Raw genomic sequence first — 22,275 nt, forward strand, 5'->3', positions numbered from 1 at the left:
TGAGAACACTTGAAGTGCACCTCAAAATTAAACTTATGTGACGCACTTGAGTAAATCACAACGCACTGTGTTGCCTCTGTGTCACCTCAGAAGTTAGGTGTAGGCAAATTTCCAATCAAAAGCGCATTTAGAAGAACACAACTGTGACAGACTTTATTTATTTATCCACCCCCCCTCCTCCTCCTCAAAGCCACACAACAAGCTTATTTCCAAAAGGGGAGGCGCGGCCAAAGAGAACAGGGAAATATGAATTACGATCCGCCCTCTGGAAACAGCTCGGGGCACACACACAGACTGAGAGAGCAATCCTGGAGGAGAAAGAAAGAAAGAAAGAAAGAAGGAAAGAAAGAAGGAAAGAAAGAAGTTTGACTCTGGCACCGGGAAGCCGCCTGGACGCAGACATGCGCTGGAAAAGTGAAGTCAAAGTGGAGTGCTGCGTTGTGAGCGAGGACGAGAGCGGATCCGTGTTGTCCAACGATGAGGTGAGTTATTGTTGTTGTGACTGGATAACACCGGCGGGTCGAGCCGAGAGTCAGTGCGGCTACAGATTACATCGAAACTGCGTCGCCAATTAAATTAAAGTGGGGCCCTCAGCCTGTCATTACAGCCGGTCCGTCCACACGCTGACAGCTCGGTATTTTCACAATTTGAAGAAATGTCGCAGAAAATTACCCCCTCCTTGAATTCTGCAATTAAAACTCAAGTAGTTAATGAGACCTCTTCACCTTTCGCTTGGCCCGGTGAGACGTTTTTTGGTGAACTTAGCCTTTTTTAATTGCCGTTATTAAAAAAATCAAACCCCCTTTTCCAGGAGACCTCGCGCTGCTTCTTTGATTGACGCGTGAAATTGGCGTGTTGGGGGGTGTTTTTTTTTTTTCTTCTTTTTTTAAAAAAAAACGCGGCGCGCGCGCGTGCAGCCGCTGAATCCCAAATGCAGATCTCAAGCACATAATGCACATCGGATAAGTATTAGCTCAAGTGTTGTCTGTTTTTGTAAGTAATGACTACCCTTCTCTTTTAAATGTCATTTTGGTAATCGCCGGGGGGTTGTCATGGTGAAAAAGTGAAAGGCATGATATTTATGGGACGGAGCGAGGGGGCATTTGAGGCAGCTGCCGCAGTCTGACGGAGGGGACACACAGCCGCTGTCATGTGCGAGGATTGCAAAGGAGACGAAGAGCTGCTTGGCAAATGCACTGAGGACAGGAGGGTCATAATGGTAGGAAGGAAGATAGGCTACACCCTGATGTGTTTGGAGAATGATCCAGATTAAGTTTTAAATTATTGTGACTGTGCGCTTCAAGATCTGAAAAAATCTAGAGGGCAAATACCAACCACGACTGTTTCATCTAAAAACAGAAAAGAAAAAAAAGGAGAAAAGGATGCAGTTAATTAAACTAAACTTTTAATGACTTTTCTTCCCCCCCCTGTTAGAAACAATGGCTGTTTTATGTCGAGATGTTCGCCACAAATACTTGAAGCTAATTAAGCTGAGGCGAACCACCAGAATGATTGATTTTCTTAACTTTGGTGGTAGTAACAGGTGGGAGCTCAAACGTGTAGCCACTGCAGGCGCGGGGTGGATGAGTCCCTGTGCGTAATTTGCCTCACCGCAAGTCTGATCCCTTCAGGGCGCGCCGGTGGAGGTTTTGGATGAAGACGCGTCGTCGCTGCAGGCGATGGCCCCGCTGTTAGGCAGAGCTGTGTGCGCCAGCTGCAACGAGGAAATCGTGGATAAATATTTATTAAAGGTAAACACCGACAGCTCTTTATTGTTTGCACGCTTTTGCCAATTTGCATTCTTTTTTTTAGATGATGGATATTGTTTTTTTTTTTTACATCACTTTTTGATCCGTGTGGTTTTAACAGCTCGTATGCCAAACAGGCCAACACCTTCACACCTTGATTGACTTTCGTTCATTTCTCTCGTCTCTGCTTTAGGTTAACGACCTGTGCTGGCATGTGCGCTGTCTGTCGTGCAGCGTGTGTCAGACTTCACTCGGCAGCCACACGAGCTGTTACATCAAAGAAAAGGAGGTTTTCTGTAAACTGGATTACTTTCGGTACGTGCATCCAAACGAAAGTGTTGAAGAAAAGTGAGCCCAATAATAATAATAATAATAATAATAATAATAATAATAATAAGAAGAAAAAAATAGATGCTGGATTTGATGTTCCTTCCTGATCTTACTGTACAATTACTTAATTCTAATTCATTATTTTAATTCTTTACATTCAAATCGTCACATATTCCAGATCGATGGATAACTAAATGTGGAAGTCAGTTTATATGAACTCTTTATGATTTCATTTCATTCGGGGCCCATCTTGTCTTGGAGCACTAAATTCTGCTTGGAAAAAAACACCAAATTCTTTCGTCACTGGCCTAAAAAAAAGTTTTTTTTTAAAAAGTAAAAATAATAATAATAATAATGATAAATAAAAGATGATGTCAACAGCTCTTTTAATGCGCACGTGTCCGATTTGCTCACCTTCACCTGCAGAAGATACGGCACCTGGTGCGCATGCTGCGGCCGGAACATCCACTCCACAGACTGGGTCCGCCGGGCGAAGGGCAACGTGTACCACCTGGCCTGCTTCGCCTGCTTCTCCTGCAAGAGGCAGCTGTCCACCGGGGAGGAGTTCGCTCTGGTGGAGGAGAAGGTGCTCTGCAAGGTTCACTACGACTGCATGCTGGACAACCTGAAGCGGGCCGTGGAGAAAGGTGAGCCGGCCGGGCGGCCCGGTGTCCGCAGGAGGGACCCGGTTGTTGCTCCGAGAGAATACTGTTTTTACTTTAAGCCTCCTTCCAAGACTTTTCTCCCGATTTGTTACATTTTGACATAAAAACACACAATATTTCCCTTAAAAAAAAAAGGAAAACGAAAAATCAAATATTTATCACAAATATTTATCACATATGACAAAAATAGTATTTCTTTCCATCTCAAGCTACTGGAAGAAAAGCCAAGTGTCTCCTTTTTTAAATTGATAACAGATTATCAGGTCAATGTGGAAGCTACTAAAAGGCCTAAACATCATGTTCTGAAAATATTAATCTACCTATCTGAAATTAAAGTGATCCTTAAAATCCTTAAAATCCTATTTATTTATTTATTTATTAAATGGCTTAAAATATGGCCATTGCATGCTGCTCTTTTCATTAGCACTATTGAGGGCTTCATGGAATGGTACTTTTTTAAAATTCAATTTAATAGATATTATGATTTTGATATGATTCACAGTTAGTGGGAATGATCATTTTTGCATCACAATTTTCATTTTCAGTGTAAAAACTATTAAAATCTTGATGAGGTGACATTTGTTGGAGTCTATACCGAACAGATTTGTAGGCCGGTGTGTCTCCGCAGCACCACTTCATCACGATGCTGATGTTTTGTCACACATTTCACCTCAAAAAAAAATTGCAGCTTCTGCGATTTAGATGCACTTGGTCATATTTCCAAAATATTTCAATTACCTGTGCAGCCACAGTATCATTATTTCAAAGTAAGATTGGTTTCTAATCCTGTGCTAAATAATTCCTGACCTTTTAATATGATTATCTGCTGTCCTTGCAGGGAACAGTGTTAACATGGAGGGAGCTGTGCCCACTGAACAGGAGATTAACCAGCCAAAACCCTCCAAGAGAGCACGGACCAGCTTCACTGCCGACCAGCTGCAGGTTAACCTCCGTCATCACATATTACAGACAGACACATAGACACAAGATGAGATTCTTCTGGGGAAACATTTGTCTTTTTTTGTACTAAAAAAATAAAACATTGGCCTCATCCTTGATACTATAATTATACATTTTTGTAATAAAGATTTATGATCATTTTCTCAACAAGTGTAGGTTATTGTTAAATGGTGGATATGTTACAACTATATGCAACAAATCTGGCCAAGTTCTGTGTCTCTAGTGTGAAGAGTCTTCATAGATGAATTAAAACACTTGATATAAGCTTAAACTAAAATAAGATGTTAATTTTAATAAACTAGACAAATAAGGCATTTGTTTTTATTAAACAGAGGTGATTTTTTTTAATCCTCTCTTGATAATTTTAGTAATTATAGTATAGTAATAGTAATTATGTGCATTGTTCAGGGTATATTGAAATTTCAATTTCAGGCTTTCCAGTTAAAGCAGTAATATAAAGTATGAACAGCATGTAAAGTAAGATAGATGCACAATTTGCGAAAAATATTTATATTTAACGTTGCTTTATGCAAACCTGTAAACCTGTGTGATATTTAACAGATTTTTTTTCTACCTCTGAACGTGCAGGTGATGCAGGCCCAGTTTGCTCAGGACAACAACCCAGATGCTCAAACGCTGCAGAAACTGGCGGAGCAGACGGGCCTCAGTCGAAGAGTCATACAGGTCAGTGGAGGGCGGGGGCACGAGGGAAGATGGAGGATGGTTAAATACAGATTCTACTATTCAGAGAGAAGCAAGAGACTCGAACACTAATGAGGAACACTGGTGATAATCTGCTGGTAACGTAAAAAAAATACTCAATATTTTGCTGCATAGTTCAGTCCATAGCAGTGCATTTACATTTCAGAAGCTGATCAGATTTTTTATTGCAGTGTTGTAAAAAGTAGTCAAAATCTTGAGTATCAGTAAAGATATTGTGTTAAAATCTTGCTTATCTGACATTAAATGTACTTTACAGTAAGTTTAACTACCCACAGTATTCTCTTCTGAGTTTGTTTGTTACTTCCAAAAGCAGCCTTATAAAAAGGTGTCTGTCATTTAATGCAGGTCTGGTTCCAGAACTGCCGAGCACGCCACAAGAAGCACGTGAGCCCCAACCACACCTCCAGCACCCCCATGACCTCACTGCAGCCCACCCGCCTGTCCCAGCACACCCCGACCCCCGAGGAGCTGCAGTACACAGCGTACGGGGGCCCGGAGGGATCAATGCTCTCTGCACTGCACTCCTTCATAGACAGTGAGCACCACCAGCCTTTTCATTACGTTTCATATTAACTGCTTACTATAAAAAAGTCAAATTTCTATTTTAACACTTGAAATCTTATGTTTTATTTTCACTGTATGTAAAGTGCACCAACCCCAAACGACAATTGTCAACAATAATTATCAAACTAAGACACAAGATACTAAAGTTTATACCAACGTCTTAATTAACATTTCTTTAAATATATTTTATGTGAAGTGTACTGACTCTGCCGCTCTCCGTATGTGTTCACAGTACACTCCCCTCCATCCATGTTTCAGCCGATGTTGCCCGCCCACGCCATGACCTCCCTGCCTGTGTCTCACGCCTGAGCTGCTCAAACATACACACGCACACGCACACACACACACAGCAGCATCAGACTTCTCCAGCAATGGTCCGCGTTTAGCAGTATTCCGATCTTCATGGTAATTATAATTTCATTTTAAGTGAACCATAAAACCTTTTCTTTTACATGTTGACATCCTTTAAAAACACTGTTGAGCATATTTACAGTCCTAAGTGTACTGTACAATGTGGAAATGGAACAGCTTGTGACATATGACATTATAGATTTATATTTGTTTGTGTAGTTGGTGACACAGTTTGACCGTGCTACTCTAAAGTGAACCCCACCAGACCCAAAATGTCAACTCATGATGAAGGTGAACTTGAAATTGTTTGTGTTTGAATTTTGCAATTTAATTTATTTATTGTATGTGAAGTCTGTTTTGAAAATAAATGTCTACTTTCACAAACCCCTGAGGCGAATGAATGAAAAGAGATATTTTACAAGACAGCTGACACGATGCTGTGTTTAGACCTCAGTAAGGAATGAAGTGCATAGTAGATAAACAATTTATTCATAAAAATAGAAGTAACAAAACACATCTATATTTGACTGAACATACACACAAGTAATATATTCTGTTAAAAAACATGCAAGTTTTACTGCATAAATAAATAGATGACAGAGGCATTTCTGCACAAATGAGCAACAATAAATAAAACAGTCTCGAGTATTGACAGGTAGGAGGACTGAGTTTGACTTTTAAGAGTTTGCGGTGAGAAAACTGACGTTCAAGTTTAACTTGTGTCTACTTGTTGACTGCGGTTGACCAAAAGAATCTAATTTTCAGACACGGGAGGGAGGAGGAGGCATATAAAACAGTTCTTACTGTTTTTACTTCACTTATCAGATCTCAGGTATTCACCCTCATGGGAATGAACCTGAGCCACATGCACACAAAGATACAAAATACAACAGGGAGTATTGAAGTTATCCAGTATAAAAAAAGGAACAACAACATGCTGCATGCGTAATATGCCACACTAAGAGCTACATGCATCATTTCTCTCCTTGTCGGATACACAGGCTGAGTTGTTTGGCTTTTATTGAACGCTTACGTTGTACGTGTTTGAGCGTGTTCAGCTCAAACAGGGGCAGAAAGTGTGTGAGTCTGGCAGTGCTGTCACTCTGGCACCATGAGGGCAGGTTCTCAGGTTTGACAAACACAGTACAAAGATCCACAAGCATGAGTCACATCTCAACGATCTAAAGGTGAGCATCATCCCAACCGATGCATGACAACATTTAGGCGAAAGACAAGAGGTTTGAAGTCAAGGGTACAGTGTGTGAAACTGCCAACAGCTGCATCACTGTCGCCTGACCGACAAACTGGTGACGCCTAAACTTGGCTCCACAGTAATACAAACACTCAGTCAAACTGGCATGACATCACTCATTTCACAAAAGCATTTGTGCTTTGTCTGATGCCAGAGATGAGAATATACTCACAACCAATGCAAAATAGATGTTAAGTTTAAAAAATATCATAAAATATCATAAAATACGATTAATGAACAGTTCTTTTTGACTTATATCTCAATAACTCAATAATACTGTGCAGGACCAGCCCCACCTTGGATCAACAAGAGGACCCATAGTGACAAAAACACTGTTTAAAATGAGGTTCATGACTCCAACAAGTGATGTTGGCCTCTTCAGAATTAAGGTGAAGTGCCATCTTTCACAGAGTATAATGCAGGGGCAGCTGGAGAAGTTTCTGACAACATTCTGGTCATTTTCTCGTCTTACAGCTTTACAGATACGTCTTGGGGGAGTATCACTTTAAGAGCAGCTGTGAGTGACACCCATGTATGCACATCAACAGCAGGTTAGACAGCAAAGCAACACGTGTAACAGGGAGAAGGTCTGTGTTTTTTGGTGGTTGGACACTGACAATAAACAGATGACTTTATCGTTAACACAGCACATCCTTCTATTTCACCTTTATCCCCACACTTAACATACAAGAACCTCCATCTCTGGGTGCGGACTATCCCTTTAAGTCCTTTGAAATAAAACAGACAAACATCTTCAAATGTAAACTATGTAGCTGCAAGATGCAATTAAACACTTAATGTGGCTATTCTAAAAACAAAGAGGCACTTCAAGAGTGAAGCTCTTTGAACTGCCGTGCAATTATGTCCTTGACAGTTAAATAAGAAAACAGTGGACACTAACTGGCAAACATGTTTCTCAATGTGAGACAATGTGAGGTCAAAAACTGTGATGACACAATACACAGATGAGCTAACGTTTAACCATTACATGGAGTCCAATGAGCAGTGCATTCACACCTCATCGACAGTACATAGAAGATGTCTGGTGACTAATGGCACCACCAAGTGGTGAACACTAGTAACTACAAGAGATTAGGAGCCAAAACTGCTCATGTTTACCACAATCTCAATATAGAAAGAAATCACTTGTTCCTATAGAAACTTACTGTGTCATGTAGTATGACTGTGGCTATAAAACATGACAACAAATTATATTATTAAAACTATTTACAAGAACTTGGTGTGACCTTGTACACCATCAAAAATAAACCTTTTTTTTTTTTTTTAACAAACTGACTTTACAGTTAACAAGTTAAATACCAAAAAACTATCACTTATTAGTGTTGATTATCTACAATTTGTCCATTATAGTGTACGGCTGCAACCTGTGTACACTTTAATTATATTTGGCAAAATGCTTACTGCCTCATGGGCTTGTACCAAGCTTTGGTAAATGAACTTCAGTCTTTGTCCTTCCCCCACCTTTCATCTTAACTCTTTTGTCTGCGCGTATTCTGGACATTCCTCTTGCTCAGGATTTCCCGCAAGCATCTGTTCATGTAGAAGGGCCGTTCAGGAGAGCCGTCGTTCGTCTCCAGATCCCACACTAGGAGGCAGCAGTAGCAAGATGTTACAAACTGAGATCACAGCTGAGAGAATCACTTAGCACCTCGAAGTTAGACCCAGATATTTAAAACCACAAGCAAGGTACTTTGAAAATGCACTGGACAATACATAAACCATTTATGTTTATTCAAAAAAAGGATTCACATTTTCATTGGATTTCATTGATAAAAAAAATTCTCCTATACAAAAAGAACACTGAATAACCTCCAGACAGATGTGTGTATTATACTTAGTATTAAAACAGCACTACATCTGAACCATCCAATAAAAAATTTACCAAAAATGGCTTTGACATCCTTTTATAAACTGTATCGCAAAAGGTTCCTGGTGTTAGGTCTAAAACCACAGAGTAAGAGGAACATCTTTTTTTGTTTTTTTTTTCACAACTAGGCACATAAACTAGTGGCTGCATTCAGAAGTTTCCTGAAAACGGTCAGGTTCTGTTTCAAATTTTAAGCAAAAGAAAATAAATAAAAAAAAATCATAAAATATCTTTTGAAGTCTTGACCTCCCACAAAAGTCTCTGTCTGGTTTACAGTACATCTATGACCATAATGGAAACTTTGAAATGATTGTGACTTCTTTTTTTTTTTCGTTCCTTTTTTTTTTTTTTTTTTTATAAATGATGTAAAATATGAGAAACCTGTTTTGCTAAGTGCAGGATTACACACCATTTTTGGATCTGTGTGTTTGTGTTAGTATAAATACTGTGGATCAAAACAAACCTATAAAACCAATGGTAAACATCAATAGCCAGCAAAATAATCATGCTAGACAAAAGAAATAAAATCACATGGTTCTTTTCCCATATGTGAAAGTGCATACACTTTTACACAAGAAGACCAAAGTGCGACAAGAGGGTGCCCCATAAGTCCACCACTGTTTCATAGTGATGCCTTATGCCGTAGTCCATCAGTGGCATCTGTACATGTTAAGGTCCTCATGTTTGTTTGGGTAAAAATGCTTCTATCATATTCATCTCAGCCTGTGCGTCCGTCCTGCGAGTTTGACACGTACCCTCTCAGTAAGGCAGAGGTCAGCAGAGAATACAGAGAAGAGAAAAAAAAGAAAGAAGAACAAAAGCGTGACAGAAAAAAAGGCAAGTATCTGAGTTGGCTCAAGAGAGGAAGTAAACAGAGGTCTTTTTCTAGTCCCCCATGCCTTTTCTGTGAAGAACTGACATACAAGCATGTCCTTTCATGTCCACGCCATCCCTGACCAGGCTGGGATGCATCCGGTTTTGTTGTTTAGCCCTACAGTACTTGCTCTCAAACGTCCAGACCCCCCCACACACACATAGAGTAGATATGGAGAAGTGAGTGAGAGAGTCAGCAGTTCAGTAAAATGGCTGCACATTGCTCAGGAGGCAGTGCCTAGTGTTGCACCCTCCTCTCCTTTGCGTAGGATCTTGTGCAGGCCGGGAGACATGTAGTAGGGCCTGGAGGAAGACCCGTCATTCCTCTCCAGGTCTTCACCTGAGACCAGGTCCCAGCACAGGAGAGGAAGAGCAGGAAGAGCAGACAGCGTGCAGAGTGACAGGCAGAAAGAGAAAGGAAAGCAAAGGCTTAGTAGGGAAAAATGTCAAGAAGGTCATGAAGGAATTAAAGAGTGAGCTGGAATCAGTTTAACATTTAGAGGCTGTTTTACAGAAGGAAAGACTTAAGATTCAACTGCTGACAGGCTACATGAGTTTTAATCTTTAACCATCAAATTAATACTCAACACACGTTGTCATATTCTCACACTGTGTCATGTAAAGTACTTAATACTTAATACTTACAAAAGCACAGGAACAATGTGTCCACACACATGGCATAGACGTTAAAAAAGCCATGTGCAATCATGTAGGATCCAAATATCACCGTCTGAAAGAATCAATAGGCTGCCATCAGTGGGTTATATTACCAAGACTGTTTTGTTATGTGACCACAAAAATCTGCATACCACCAAAACCAAAAACAGTAAAATTAATATTACCTGCGAGTCATAAATCCTTCATCAACTAATTAACTTGTGCAACGTAATCTGATCTTAAAGAAGCGTGAGTTCTCTCAGTTCCAGAGACAGCTGAGCTGTTAGACATGGTGTTATAAAGGATGAGGAAAGAAATCAGATCTCACTAACTGGGCCAATCAGTGCCATCCAAAAGTGTGACAAATGTAAAGGCATAAAATGAGCTACATATAAAATATGCATGGTATATTATGTGATTAAAAGTGGATTTTCATTTCATACATTTTCCACACTAATGCTCCAGTTTCATTTGAATCTCTTTTGTGAGCACAGTGAATCGTCCAAGTCAGAATACAAACATATCTCAACTTGCAAGAAAGTTGATTTAGGCTCTGCTGTTATTGCTGGTACATTTACTCATTAAATAGCCCATATTTGAATTTCTTACCAGAAGGGGGACCCAGAAGTAATTTAGGGATGGTACCTCCTCTTGAATGACTGGTATTTTACGTGTGAAGAAGAAAAACGCAAGAACACCTGGAAAAGATAAAAATAAATAAATACACAAATTACTAGCAGAGATGAGAAAAACAGGTGACACATCACATACTATGGCCACAGTGGCAGAAATGCAACACCTTTAACCCTCATGTCATCAGACACCACACAAGTGTATACATCAAGACATGTTTAAAAAGTTCAGGAAGTATAAAGCGTTTAATACCAAACATAAATACATGCGGACAAATCAAAGAGAATGGTATCAACAGGCAGCAAAAATTATTTACAGTAATGAAGATTCTTTTAATCATGGGGCTCCAGAAGACTTACTTTGGTACAAGTAGCTCAATACTTATTTGTACAGAAAAGGGTAACTACTAGGATCCATTTGGATTAATGTTTAAACTAAGATTTTATAAATTAAACTAAATGTAAGGCTTTCTAAAATGAGTTTTTCAAAGACCTGAGCAACAGCAAATCTAAACCTATAATGACGTAAACTGAGCGGAGGCAGAGTATGTGCGAGGCAAAAATAACTGGGACTGAGAAGATTTATCATCATCTTAATATTCAGGAGGATGTCTCATCCTGTCTCTTCTGCACTTTTTCATCTGCGTCCCTGTTGATGCCACTTCACAGGCTGCGGTTGACATGAAACTCACCAACACTTCCTGAAATAAGCAGTTTTCCAAGGAAGAGCAGAAAGTCTGTCACCTTGTCCAGGACAGCCACCCTACAGAGGAGGAAGAGAAAAGCCAGAGAATAGTGAAGGCATTGTCACGCACTGCGACACAGAGGAGAGAGGAGAGATCTATGAAAGTACAAACAGCATTAAATACATGATGGCTAGTGGGGTATTAAGGACAAATACTTCTTAAAACACTCAATTCTTGATTGTTTAAAAAATAATTGTTTTTATTTTGTCAGAAAAGCCAACCAAAAGAAAGACATTTTACCCATCTAAATGGAAAAAAATTTACTTTATGGTATGCTAAGCCACATTGAGAGTGTGTCTCAGCAGCCGTAATCAGTACACTCCTTCTTAGACGCGTGGATCTGACAGATTTAAGAAATTTCTTACCGAATAATATTCCTCATCAAGAGGCAGAAAGACTCCTTAGAAGAGGTGCAGAAGCTCTTTCCATATATTGCTATCTGTAAGTGAGAATAAACAGTGCTTGGTAGAGTGTAATTACAAGCAAACAGCTGAACTGCTAACAGATTGCAAACATTTAGTTCAAAGTATAGGCAAACAGATGTTTCTTAACTCACCATAATGTATGCATTTCTGTTTATAAACTTGATGAAACGTTCCAGGCAATAGAAGCAGCATTTGAGGCAGCAAAACAGGAACCGAGCGCATGCATTTTGAGAACCTGGGAACACATCGTCAATCATCAACATCTCTTTTGAAATAATCATTCAATTGTGTTAGAGTGGGAAAACTTGAGTTTTAAAGAATTACAGCTTACCTTTGAGTTTGTGATCCAGGTACTCGAGAACAATTCGGGCCATCTGCACCACAGCGAGTATTAGAGAACCAAAGGCGAGAGAACCTGTGTGGTAACTGTGACACAAGAAACAAAAAGGAATAAAGGCGTTTGAACATATGTGTATATTCAAAAGATGCTTGTATATGGAAAAATATCTTATTTTAATTTGTTATTGACAAGGCAAGCACGTTCAGTCCCAAATTTGGGGGATTTTAGGGGTGTACTCCTATGTAATCCTATATAAATGACTGGCTTGTTACAGCGCCTTACCGTATGGCTCTACTGAAAGAGGAGTAGAGCGGGCAGGCAGGGATGTCGTTCGGCTTTTTCAGGGCCCAATAGTAGGACGCGAAGGCCCCAGCCAGAGTGCACTGGCCCAACGCGATGGTAAAGTTGACCAGCCAGAGGAACGCGAACAGGTTACACAGATGGAGGACTAGGATATAACGGTGGTACACACTCTCCCCACCATAGAAGGCGAACATGCATTGTGACCCGGGGCAAACTTTGGTAATATTGGTCTGACTGAAGGTCTGAAAGAAAGCAACAGAGTGATGTGATGTAATGCTTGCTTAAATGTTTCTGTTACACTTAACTACTCAATCACAGAAAAACACAACTTCTTGGCTTTTTCTGACACTCTCCCTTAGTTTTTTGCATATTAATGAATCATTTCCTCATGTATGGCTTCCAGGTAATCCTGCATGTATTAAAAGTTGTGTGGCCAGGCAGCATTTTAGATGCTCACATTACCTTACACAAACCGGGGAGGGCAGGCAGGTTGATAAATAACATCTGTCAAGTAAGCCACCATAGCTGTCAGCCACTATTGTGAACTCTATTTACATTAGTAACACAGCTGCCAGATATTACTTGTAGGCAATAAGAAGAAGCTATTACAATTGCTTTGATTGATTACAACTGGGAGTGTGATGAAGTGGCAGAAAAATTACACAGTTATGAAAACAAAGAATCAGTGACACTAGATTCTGAAAATAAAACGACTAAATAATAACAATTTCACCAGTAAATTCACGTCATTGTCTAACAGAGTGGAGGACTAACCTTTGGACTGCATGTGAGGTTGGCATACATGCATGTATCATCAGTAGGTGTGACCTTATAGACTGCATTACCAGATGATGCTAAGAAGCTGAGGGCAAACTAGTTAAAGGAAAGGGATATGTCTTCCACACAACAATCACTGACTACTGATAAAACATAGTCAGTTTTCTTTTAATACTTTAGTTACAGGCTACTTGCACAAAGTCATCTCATTCATAAAGGCATTACCATGTTCAGTCAAAGGCTGTATTCAGAACAAATCAGGCATTGCAGTGATTAGTGCAGGATGGTGATACATTGTGGGAAACTGGAAGAATGTGATCATCTGGTCCATGAACTCCTGGATAGCAGTCTCAATGGCTCCGGCTTGGATGGAGAAAGCCTCCTTGGAGGAGCTGTTGCCTACAACTCCTCCAAGCATGATATTGATGGAGGCACCAAGCAACATAATAGAAACAGAAGAATTTGGCGAACCTCTGAATTCAAAGTGAAAGTGGGGATTGTTTTTTTTTTTCTGAAACGCCTGATTTGGTCTGAATGAGGCCGAAGACATGAGACACATGATAATCAGCTTGTTCCCATTTTGCTCTTGCTTTAAAAAAAAATCTATATCTTATCTGTATCTTTACCTATTCAGTGTCTATAACTGAATTATATCTATTACAGTAGTGAACGATCTGTTTACTATTTACGATCTCATGCATAATCTCAACCAAACTTAGTGTAGTGTTTTAATTGTAAACCTATGACAGATGACACGAAAGAAGCAGAATTCCTGTACTTCCCCAGATAAAACAGCTCCTCAGTGAGATGCAGTAGGAAGGATACACTGCTGTGACAGCCCAGTAAGCGATGCAGATGGCCAGAAGGAAAAAGGTGATAATAGGGTAGAAGAGAGTGGTCATGATGTGGCTGATGGCCCTAAAAAAAAGATAGATCAAACATCTTTCTCAATCGTGTGTCATATGTACAATTCAAAGGAGTCAAACACACAGTTTAATTCTAAAGGAGACAACAGAGCTTTTATCCATACTTACTTGCTTCCCTCCTCCAGTAACGCAATAGCAATGCGCAGCCTCATCCTCAGAAATATCACCATAATGAAAAGGATGACCTCAATCACAGATAGTGAAATCACTAGGAAACAAATATGTTTAATTATTAGTCAATGCACATACAGCACATATGTTTTAACATGTGACTTTAGCATTCAAGTGTGAAGTAATGGTATGGTAGTGGATGACGACGTACTGAAGATGAGCCACGTTTGGCTGAGCTGAAGGTAAATGCTGAAGTCTGTGTGGAGGCCGATATCAGAGATGGTGACATCAGCGCCCGGCTTCCCGATCAAGGTGTCATACTCCCAGTAGCAGTGCCAGATACCTGAGAGACACAGAGAGAGAGAGAATAAGAGCCAGAAAAGGATGCAACAAGGTAAGAAAAAACTAAATCTGCCTCGGGGTGCCACTACAAAAGAACTGCTCACAGCTGAGCACAGCTACAATTACCGCATCACAGTTGTATGCCTCCGTGTACCAGTCATGTAGCTGTTCCTGAGCGACGGCATCCAATAATAGCCAGAACATTTTTTTGCAAAATATTATGATGTCACAGTAAAGTTGACCTTTGTCCTTTTGAAGGTCATCACTTGATCATTTTATCCGATTAGATATTTTATGTAATTTTTTTTTGGTCAAACTTTTATGAATTGTTGAGTAATTTCCAAAAATGTGTTCTGTGAGTGACCTTGACCTTTGACCACTCAAATATAATCAGTTCATCATTGAGTCTAATTAGACATTGCTTCCAAATTTGAAGAAATTCCCTCAAGGCATTTCTGACACATGTTCATAAGAATGGAACGTACACGTAATGCCTACGGGCACGGCTATCGCTGGCACAGAAGTCTAATATAAAAATGTGGGCAGCATCTCCAACATGTATATAGGAGCTACTGGCAATGTGGGTTACTGTCTGTGGTGCACACTCACCGTAGTTGAGCGCACCAAAGACACCGAAGATAGTGAGCCACAGGAGCACGCTAGCAGTGTAGCGCAGTAGCAGGATGAAGAGCAGACTGACCACCATGGTTATCACCAGACCACTGCAATGACATGAACACATCGTTACTGGAAACCGACCTGAAATTGAACAGTAACGAAATTAGTCTAGGCTTAATAATCCATTTAGTGACATGATCTGTCAATAATAATTTATCAGATCAACTGTTGTAAATTCTGTCAGTCTTGGGCCTCAAGCAGAAAAGACAGTGGGAACCACTTGTATGCAAAAGTTACAGGGGTTTTCATCAGTTTTGTCATTAATTTCACTGGATTCTCCACCCACAGACAGCCACCATAATCCACAAAACAAGTTAAAACATTAACAATTATTCTCACATTAAGATCCAGTCCCAGGAATTTGCATAATCCTCAAAGATCTTCATGCCAACTTCTTTGGCATTAAGCAGATTGGCCAAACCTCTGAGAGGGAGAAACAAGGTGAGATGAGAAAAAGTGGGAAAGAGAAGAGGTGACAAAAAAGAACGTTAATAAGGACACAGAGGGGCTGTGGCATGTTGGTGCTACTGCCTGCAATATTTTAGTTACTAAGGTTTCTCAAAAAACATTTTGACACTATTCATCTTTAATGTTGTCGCTGTGGAACGAAGATGAATACAGTTCCAAAATGCTTTTGATATTCTCAGCTTTGAGACCTACTCATCAGGTTATGAGAGGGAACATATTTCAGTTTCATATTAAAGAGTCACTAAACAGCATTAGTGTTACTGAAGCACTACTGAGCAATGATTTCTTCAGTATGGCTGTAAATGGTTTAGCAGTGTGTTACTGAATGATACAGAGGAGCATTTAGTGGAATAGCACATATAAATGGATGTTATTTCTGTTCACAGTATACGTAACTCTTCAATAACCAATGGGTTTGATGGGTTTTACTTGTCACCCAAATTCATCTGTTTGACACCTCAAAATGACGATAAATCTAACAAGAAACTTTTCCCTGACATCTTTCCAGACACACTGCCCTATGACTCAGATAAATCTCCAAAGTACAGACGGATGAGGGAAAGAGGACAGGCTAACATTGCTATGGGACAAACAGAACACTACAGGCTAAAAAAAATGATGGAGAGCTCTAATTTAGCTCCCTAAAGGTCACTGAAACCCTGTCACTGGCAAGGACTTGGATCATGTCCAGCACTGTTACACAAACTTGCATTCTCATCTATCCATGTATCTGTACAAAGGGAGCAGACCTACAGACCACCAGGGGGCACTACACCACTCCCTATTTTATTTGACACACTGCACAGCCATTCACATACAGTTGTAGCAGATGACTTGATGTTTTGAAGTTGATATTTGCCACATACAGTTGTATCAATCTGTCCTAATTCCTGTCCACTGTTGCAGGTGGAGGGAGGCAGGAACAGATTCATCACGCTGAAGAGCACGAGTGGGAAGGTTAGTCTACACAAAGCTAGTGGCTAAAGTGGAGGCAAAGTTAAAAAGCTGAAATAAATCATTTTTGAAACCTTTCCACTCCTTGCTGCACGGCAGTTACTTGGCTACAAGAAGAAAAAGCATTAAAGCACATTACATTTTCTGAGTAACAAACAAAAGTTGATCACAGCAAACACAGAATCATGTATTTTTAGAACATCAGCTCATTGGTTTAAATACATGATTTCTCTGCTTATCCAAAGTTTGCTATCTCAGTCCATTAACATGTTGATAGCGTAGACTCACACAGCAGTTGTTGTAAGCTTGTAGGTGCCACTGAAGTTCTACTCATGAATTTGCGGGTAAGCTGTATTTTCATGCAATAAACATGCAAATGGCTGAATGTGGTTGGACACATTCCTGGGCATCAGTTGTGAACTTGTCCTACCCTGCAATATCTTTCCAGAACTCTCTGGGTTCAGAGTTGGCAGCCCTATTGACAGTATAATAGTTTTAAAACACTTCATTTTACAGGGTAGATTATTGCAAATTCCTACAGCAAGAATGCTGTTGCTCAATCAAATGAATGTTTTCTGGTCAAACAACAAGGATTAAAAAAAAATGTTGCAGGGCTGCAGATCTTACTTGGCAGCTTCTTTGAGGTCGCTGACACTTCGCTCCTTGTTGTGTCCGTCTTTGAAGAGGGTCTGATTGGCTACAGTCAAAATTCCATTTCTCGTAATGAAATCGGGGAAGCACCGCTGAAGGACTGAAACACATTTTTAACATTTTGTTAATGTCTTTAGGGCCTCGGCAAACAAATAATGATCTTCTGCTGGTTATTTACTTACAAGGTCTGCTTGGCACGATCATAGACGGGCAGTCTTCATCTCGTATGACTTCTGCAGCTGACTGAAAGGGAAGATGATGATTCAAATAACTGAAAACAATGTGACACAGTATTTATCATAGTTCGTGAAGTAGTGGAGGGATTTTTCCATTTAATTAACTGACCTTTCCTCTCATGTAGGTTTCTGTATTTATGCTCAACTCTGTGTGGTTTGCTGTTGTTTGTAATTTGTGTGGCGAAACGATAGCTTGTTTGCACAATTAAAGGCTGCAAATGTATAAGTGTGCTCCAGTCCCCCGCCTTTCTTTGAAAGTTTGCTGTCCTCAAGCTGAGAAGCACCTGATTCAGCCGCATTTTCCTGGAAGACGCGTGGAGAATCCTGTTTTTGTTTGTATTTCGTGTATTTCGGGAGAACACTGACTGAGGAGACACTACAAGTGAAACAGGGTAAAATTTTTTTACTGATAAATATCACCATGAAACTTCACCAGTTGATTACTTACCTTTGTATTACAACTTTATTAAAATGTAATGTTTAAATATGCAGAACAGAAATCTGAACATTTGATAGCCAAGCCAAGCCAGAATCAAAACTCTTGTTTCATCTTGTTGACATATTAGAGTAAAAGAATACAAAAAACTTAATGTGCATTTTGGACATTTCCTATTCTCTGTTATGGAGGCAAAAAAGAGCACAAAATCTCAAAATTAACCAGCAAACAAAAAAAACAAAAAACAAAAAACATAATCTTATCTGTATAACTCCTTCAAACATAACCATAAGTTTGAGGTTATTTACTTATGAGACAGTGTATCAATTTTTTGGATTGCTTCCATAAAAATAAATACACAGTTTATTCACGTCAACCAAACAATATATATCAGTCACATTTTTACAAATATAAAATAGCTCTTATTTTCAGAACAAACTCACAGACAGATCTTGCTTCAGCACAGTGACTATAGCGTTGGTATCATTTATATCATTATTCCTGCACAACACCAAGAAATCAGATGTGACAGAGTTGGACCGAATCCAGTCTGATGTAACACTGTAACACTCGATGATGTGGTAAGGGAAATCAGTATTTCTGTTCAAACTGTTTGAAAGAGCTGTGAGGTGCTCCCACACGCCACCTCACTCTCTGGTTCTTACACACCATCTCGCCAACGTCACTGAGCTGCTGCCAGCCGACAGAAGAGGGCTGTGATGTGCATCACCGCCAGCTCACTTCCGCCTGTCTCTCGAAGCACATTCAAATGAGCTCTTCATTATAATGACTGGTGAAATCTGAGGATGTCTGAAAGCTATACTAGGCATGATGTTCTTGTCTCTTTTCAGAATCATATTTGATCAAAAGTGCATCTACAAAAAAAAGGAAGAATGTGTAAACTTTTGTAATTAAGACGTGAGGCTCTATAAAAATCGAAACATCATCTAGTTTGCAAGAAGGCAAAACAGACCTCTAACCACTTGCTCTCACCTTGCTGCCAATCTCGAAGCCCGGCTTGCAAAATTGCCTGTAATATTCCCAGTTTTTGGTATTCCACGCATCCAGGAGAGTTGCAAATCTGTCAGGGCACTTGGAGACACAGAGCTGCAAGAGACAACGCATCCTCTTAATGAGAAAGCCCATCAATCTTGCATAATCAAGCGTGGAGGAAAAGTTGGAGGGCAACATAAAGCAGTGTAAGAATGTGCTGCTAGAGGGGCCATCACTCAGACTCTTACCTGGGTTGTAGGGCACTGGAGGTTAATTAAAACTGCAGGATTGGCACATTTCAACATGTTGAAGTAGAATAATATGGCTTTGTGTCTGTGGAGACAAACAAGGAAGACAGAGAGAGAGGTCTGATTATTTAGAAGGCTTTACAAGATTGAGAAATCAGTGAATTACTCTGCAATGTTTTATCAGCAAGTAGTTAAGCGCACACACACACACACACAAAAAATCAGAGAGAGAGAGTGAGAGAGTGTACCGTGCCTGCCATAATTAATCACAACCCATCTCCATGTATTGTGGTCGAAGTCTTTTGTGGTTGTAAAGATAACAATGGAAAGCTGACAGACAAAGTGAGGAACATAATTATTTCAGTGTATGACAATTTAAGAACAGATATTTTTCCACTCACGCATTGGGGGTGTTCTGGTGGCCACAGAACTGACCGTGGCTGTCGGTTGGATAGACGACCTTCCTGGGGTCGCCATGGATCCAGGCTGAAACATAACACAACAGTTTCTCTTTTGAACTGCACACACTTCAACATGTGTAGCCATTCTAGACAGATACTGCCTTATTCTACCTGCTAAGGTGCACAAGGCTACTGGTCAACACATTACCTTTCTTTTCAGATTCTCTGTGGTCCTGAATTACACACAGGAGAGCTTGTCTCATGTTGTAACAGAGAAAACGATCAGCTACCTAAAAGCATTGTATTATTAACCCTGTCTTAAATCAATAGTATTCCTTTTTTTTCATGTTTGTCTCTCTGTCAATTAACCAAAGCACAATTAACAAGACAGCATTGAACATTATTTGGAGGATAGCATGTTTTCATTTCAATTAAGAAGCAACATCCACACACATAGAAAGACAAAACACAAAATCAATCCAGTTTAATTTGTTTGGTTCTTTTTCTCCAGGCAGGAGTAGCTGTAACCCTGAAATTCAATTTAGAAAGCAATTCTTATTTGCCCAACATGAACAACACAGTGTTAAGGCCTTTCACCTTGCCAGTCAATGAAGGGTTGCACTGACTGTGAGACAACAAAGGCTTCTACAAATGTTTGACACAACAAGGATGACGAAACTGATAAGAACACTGAATTCTTCAGCTGATTACAGTCAAGTCAGTGTTTATTTCAAGTCACATCCATTGTCATGCCCTCTGCTCTTTTTAAATTATTGGGAAACAGTAAGTCCTTCCCATGTCCCATGCCAAGATAGAGACGTGACCCCACTGACAACGAGCTGGCACAGGACAGCACTTGGTGACACAGCATTGGGACTTCATTTCACCCTAATTTGTGATGTATATCATACTTGTGCTTAAAAGAGGGAGAAAAGATGTGCAGTCAGGTGTGCTGGATAAAAGAGAATATGCATTTGTATGGGAAAGGATTAAAGAGGACAACAATGGAAGAGACGACTAAAGGCAGACAGACAGAAAGGGAGAAAAATTAACAAGGGGAAAGAATGAGAAAAGTGTAAAGAGCAAGAAAGAAAGAAGAGCTGATGGGGAGATTTAGAAAACTGCATGGCCACAGTCAGCTGGACAAAGTAGACTTTAGCTCACTCGAGTGTGATGGAGTGAATTAACTGGCTTCAGGAAAATTTGAATGAAATAAGGGCCGCAGGGAATCACTGGTCATTCAGTCAAAAACTTGACGGGGACATCAGAACAGAGTGAGCCATACAAGTTGCATGTGGTGGTGAAACTCCCACATTAAAAGAATAGCCCATTCTCTGGGGGAGCTACATTTCTCAACTCCCCCACACGTTGAACAATCGGACATTTTGTTGAATCATCCATCATGAAATTATGAACAACAAGAAAACAACACACAGATGGTTTTCCTACTTAAGTGTCTGTGCACCCTGTGGAGAGGAGCAGGGCCATTTTGTTTGTGGTAAATTATTGCCACTTTTCACCTTTCCACTCCTTCCAGCAGCTAGATGATTTGCTCCATACACAGAGGCAGCGCGGGAGGAGTGAGCAGTTCACACTTCCAGGCCACAACCACACCAGAACATATCACCACTGTTCTGCATGTGTGGATTTGTGTCATTATGAATCTTTGTGTGATGTAATCAGCAGCAATGTGTCAAACTCACCAACTGTACCCAGAGCGATGTAGCCGAGGATGACGATGATGAAAATAACACAGCAAACCACATCAGTGCAGCTCCTGGAAAAAAACAAAATGCATAAAAACAAACCTGTGACATGGGAAAACCAAGATTGCGAGAGGAAATTAATTTTAGTTATGAATGGCTGCTCATTGAGTAATTAAATGTATTAATGCATCCCCCAGGGGAATTGGGATTTTGTATCATCTTGAGGACAAAAGAAAAGTGTTTTGTGTGTTAAACCATTTCTTGTTGGTAATCATGACATTGCTGCTGTAGGGCAGGTGAGTGTGAGCTCTATATCTGGGTGCAGTGCTTGCTACCAGGCATGACAAGGTGTCATCTGTATACTGTGTTTTTAGAGAAACTGAAGGGGAGCTCTACTGACTTTCTAATGAGACCCTGAATCCCCCCTCCCTCTTGAGTTAACTGTCCCACCGGCACAGAAGCAGCTATTTGAAGACTGCCTCTGCTGCTAGTTTAAAGCAGAGTCTCGCTCTCTGAGACTTTCTTCACCGTCTCACTGTTTGTCTCCCAGAACAAGCTTTCTTCTCCTTCTTTCCATGCTGAGAGAAGCTGTCAGTCCAGCCCCTTCTTTCAAAACTATTCAGACTATGAGCACTGAGCCCAGCCTCAAAAAAAGTTCAATCCACTGTGCCCAGCAGTTCAATACAAGGGACATATGCAGCCTCACCCTACAACACACACTACACAAATTGACTTGAGAACCTCATCTCCTCCAGCTTTCAACAGTTCTCTTCTTTCATCCTGAGGGGTAAGGCCAACGTCAAAAGGGGAGCCCGAGCTCAGAGATGTGACAGTGGTGTCTCTGTAGTTCTTTAAGGAATAGATTGTCCTTGTTTTGTATGCAGTATGGTT

At 40.2% G+C, this 22,275-nt stretch overlaps 2 protein-coding genes across 11 annotated transcripts in view; one reads left to right on the forward strand and one right to left on the reverse strand.

The window, feature by feature from the left end:
• The first annotated feature begins 336 nt into the window (after window positions 1-336).
• LOC311259076 (LIM/homeobox protein Lhx8) lies at window positions 337-5,769 on the forward strand. Of its 3 annotated transcripts, none has more exons than XM_084355937.1 (8): window positions 337-482; window positions 1,632-1,751; window positions 1,942-2,063; window positions 2,505-2,725; window positions 3,582-3,685; window positions 4,292-4,387; window positions 4,772-4,961; window positions 5,223-5,769. In XM_084355937.1, the coding sequence occupies exons 1-8, from the start codon at window positions 402-404 to the stop codon at window positions 5,297-5,299; spliced, it is 1,011 nt and encodes a 336-aa protein (XP_084212063.1). In that variant the 5' UTR covers window positions 337-401; the 3' UTR covers window positions 5,300-5,769. The 3 variants fall into 3 exon arrangements, with proteins under 3 accessions (XP_084212063.1, XP_084212064.1, XP_084212065.1); XM_084355938.1 differs by having other exon boundaries at window positions 2,508-2,725; XM_084355939.1 differs by lacking the exon at window positions 337-482 and adding an exon at window positions 1,142-1,219.
• Window positions 5,770-5,811: 42 nt separating this feature from the next.
• slc44a5b (solute carrier family 44 member 5b) overlaps window positions 5,812-22,275 on the reverse strand; it is a 34,268-nt gene continuing 17,804 nt past the window's right edge. The window contains exons 3-24 of one of the 8 annotated variants that reach the window (XR_014622819.1): window positions 21,382-21,455; window positions 19,679-19,763; window positions 19,278-19,362; window positions 19,030-19,143; window positions 17,547-17,607; window positions 17,341-17,464; window positions 17,144-17,188; window positions 15,631-15,714; window positions 15,223-15,335; window positions 14,483-14,614; window positions 14,269-14,368; window positions 14,060-14,152; window positions 13,232-13,319; window positions 12,437-12,699; window positions 12,146-12,240; window positions 11,946-12,049; window positions 11,755-11,828; window positions 11,336-11,406; window positions 10,621-10,709; window positions 10,000-10,084; window positions 7,259-8,199; window positions 5,812-7,223 (exon numbers count right to left, since the gene is read on the reverse strand). Coding sequence is in view for 7 of the 8 variants with exons in the window: in XM_084355930.1 (XP_084212056.1) it covers window positions 8,084-8,199; window positions 10,000-10,084; window positions 10,621-10,709; window positions 11,336-11,406; window positions 11,755-11,828; window positions 11,946-12,049; window positions 12,146-12,240; window positions 12,437-12,699; window positions 13,232-13,319; window positions 14,060-14,152; window positions 14,269-14,368; window positions 14,483-14,614; window positions 15,223-15,335; window positions 15,631-15,714; window positions 17,144-17,188; window positions 17,341-17,464; window positions 17,547-17,607; window positions 19,030-19,143; window positions 19,278-19,362; window positions 19,679-19,763; window positions 21,382-21,455 (2,095 nt within the window). In the remaining variant the exon portion in view is untranslated. Of the gene's footprint in view, window positions 8,200-8,328; window positions 9,695-9,999; window positions 10,085-10,620; window positions 10,710-11,335; window positions 11,407-11,754; window positions 11,829-11,945; window positions 12,050-12,145; window positions 12,241-12,436; window positions 12,700-13,231; window positions 13,320-14,059; window positions 14,153-14,268; window positions 14,369-14,482; window positions 14,615-15,222; window positions 15,336-15,630; window positions 15,715-16,787; window positions 16,821-17,143; window positions 17,189-17,340; window positions 17,465-17,546; window positions 17,608-17,709; window positions 17,812-19,029; window positions 19,144-19,277; window positions 19,363-19,678; window positions 19,764-21,381; window positions 21,456-22,275 lie in introns of those variants that run through there. The other 7 variants (XM_084355932.1, XM_084355930.1, XM_084355931.1 and 4 more) reach the window with 7 other exon arrangements.

Source organism: Pagrus pagrus, assembly GCF_965226575.1.
Source record: "Pagrus pagrus genome assembly, chromosome: 6".
Taxonomy (NCBI): Eukaryota; Metazoa; Chordata; class Actinopteri; order Spariformes; family Sparidae; genus Pagrus; species Pagrus pagrus.

Coding starts and splice junctions, on each gene's coding strand:
- LOC311259076 (XM_084355937.1), top strand. CDS start 402: ATGCGCTGGAAAAGTGAAGTCAAAGTGGAGTGCTGCGTTGTGAGCGAG. Junction 2,064..2,504: donor TGTAAACTGGATTACTTTCG/GTACGTGCATCC, acceptor CTTCACCTGCAG/AAGATACGGCACCTGGTGCG. Junction 2,726..3,581: donor GAAGCGGGCCGTGGAGAAAG/GTGAGCCGGCCG, acceptor CTGTCCTTGCAG/GGAACAGTGTTAACATGGAG.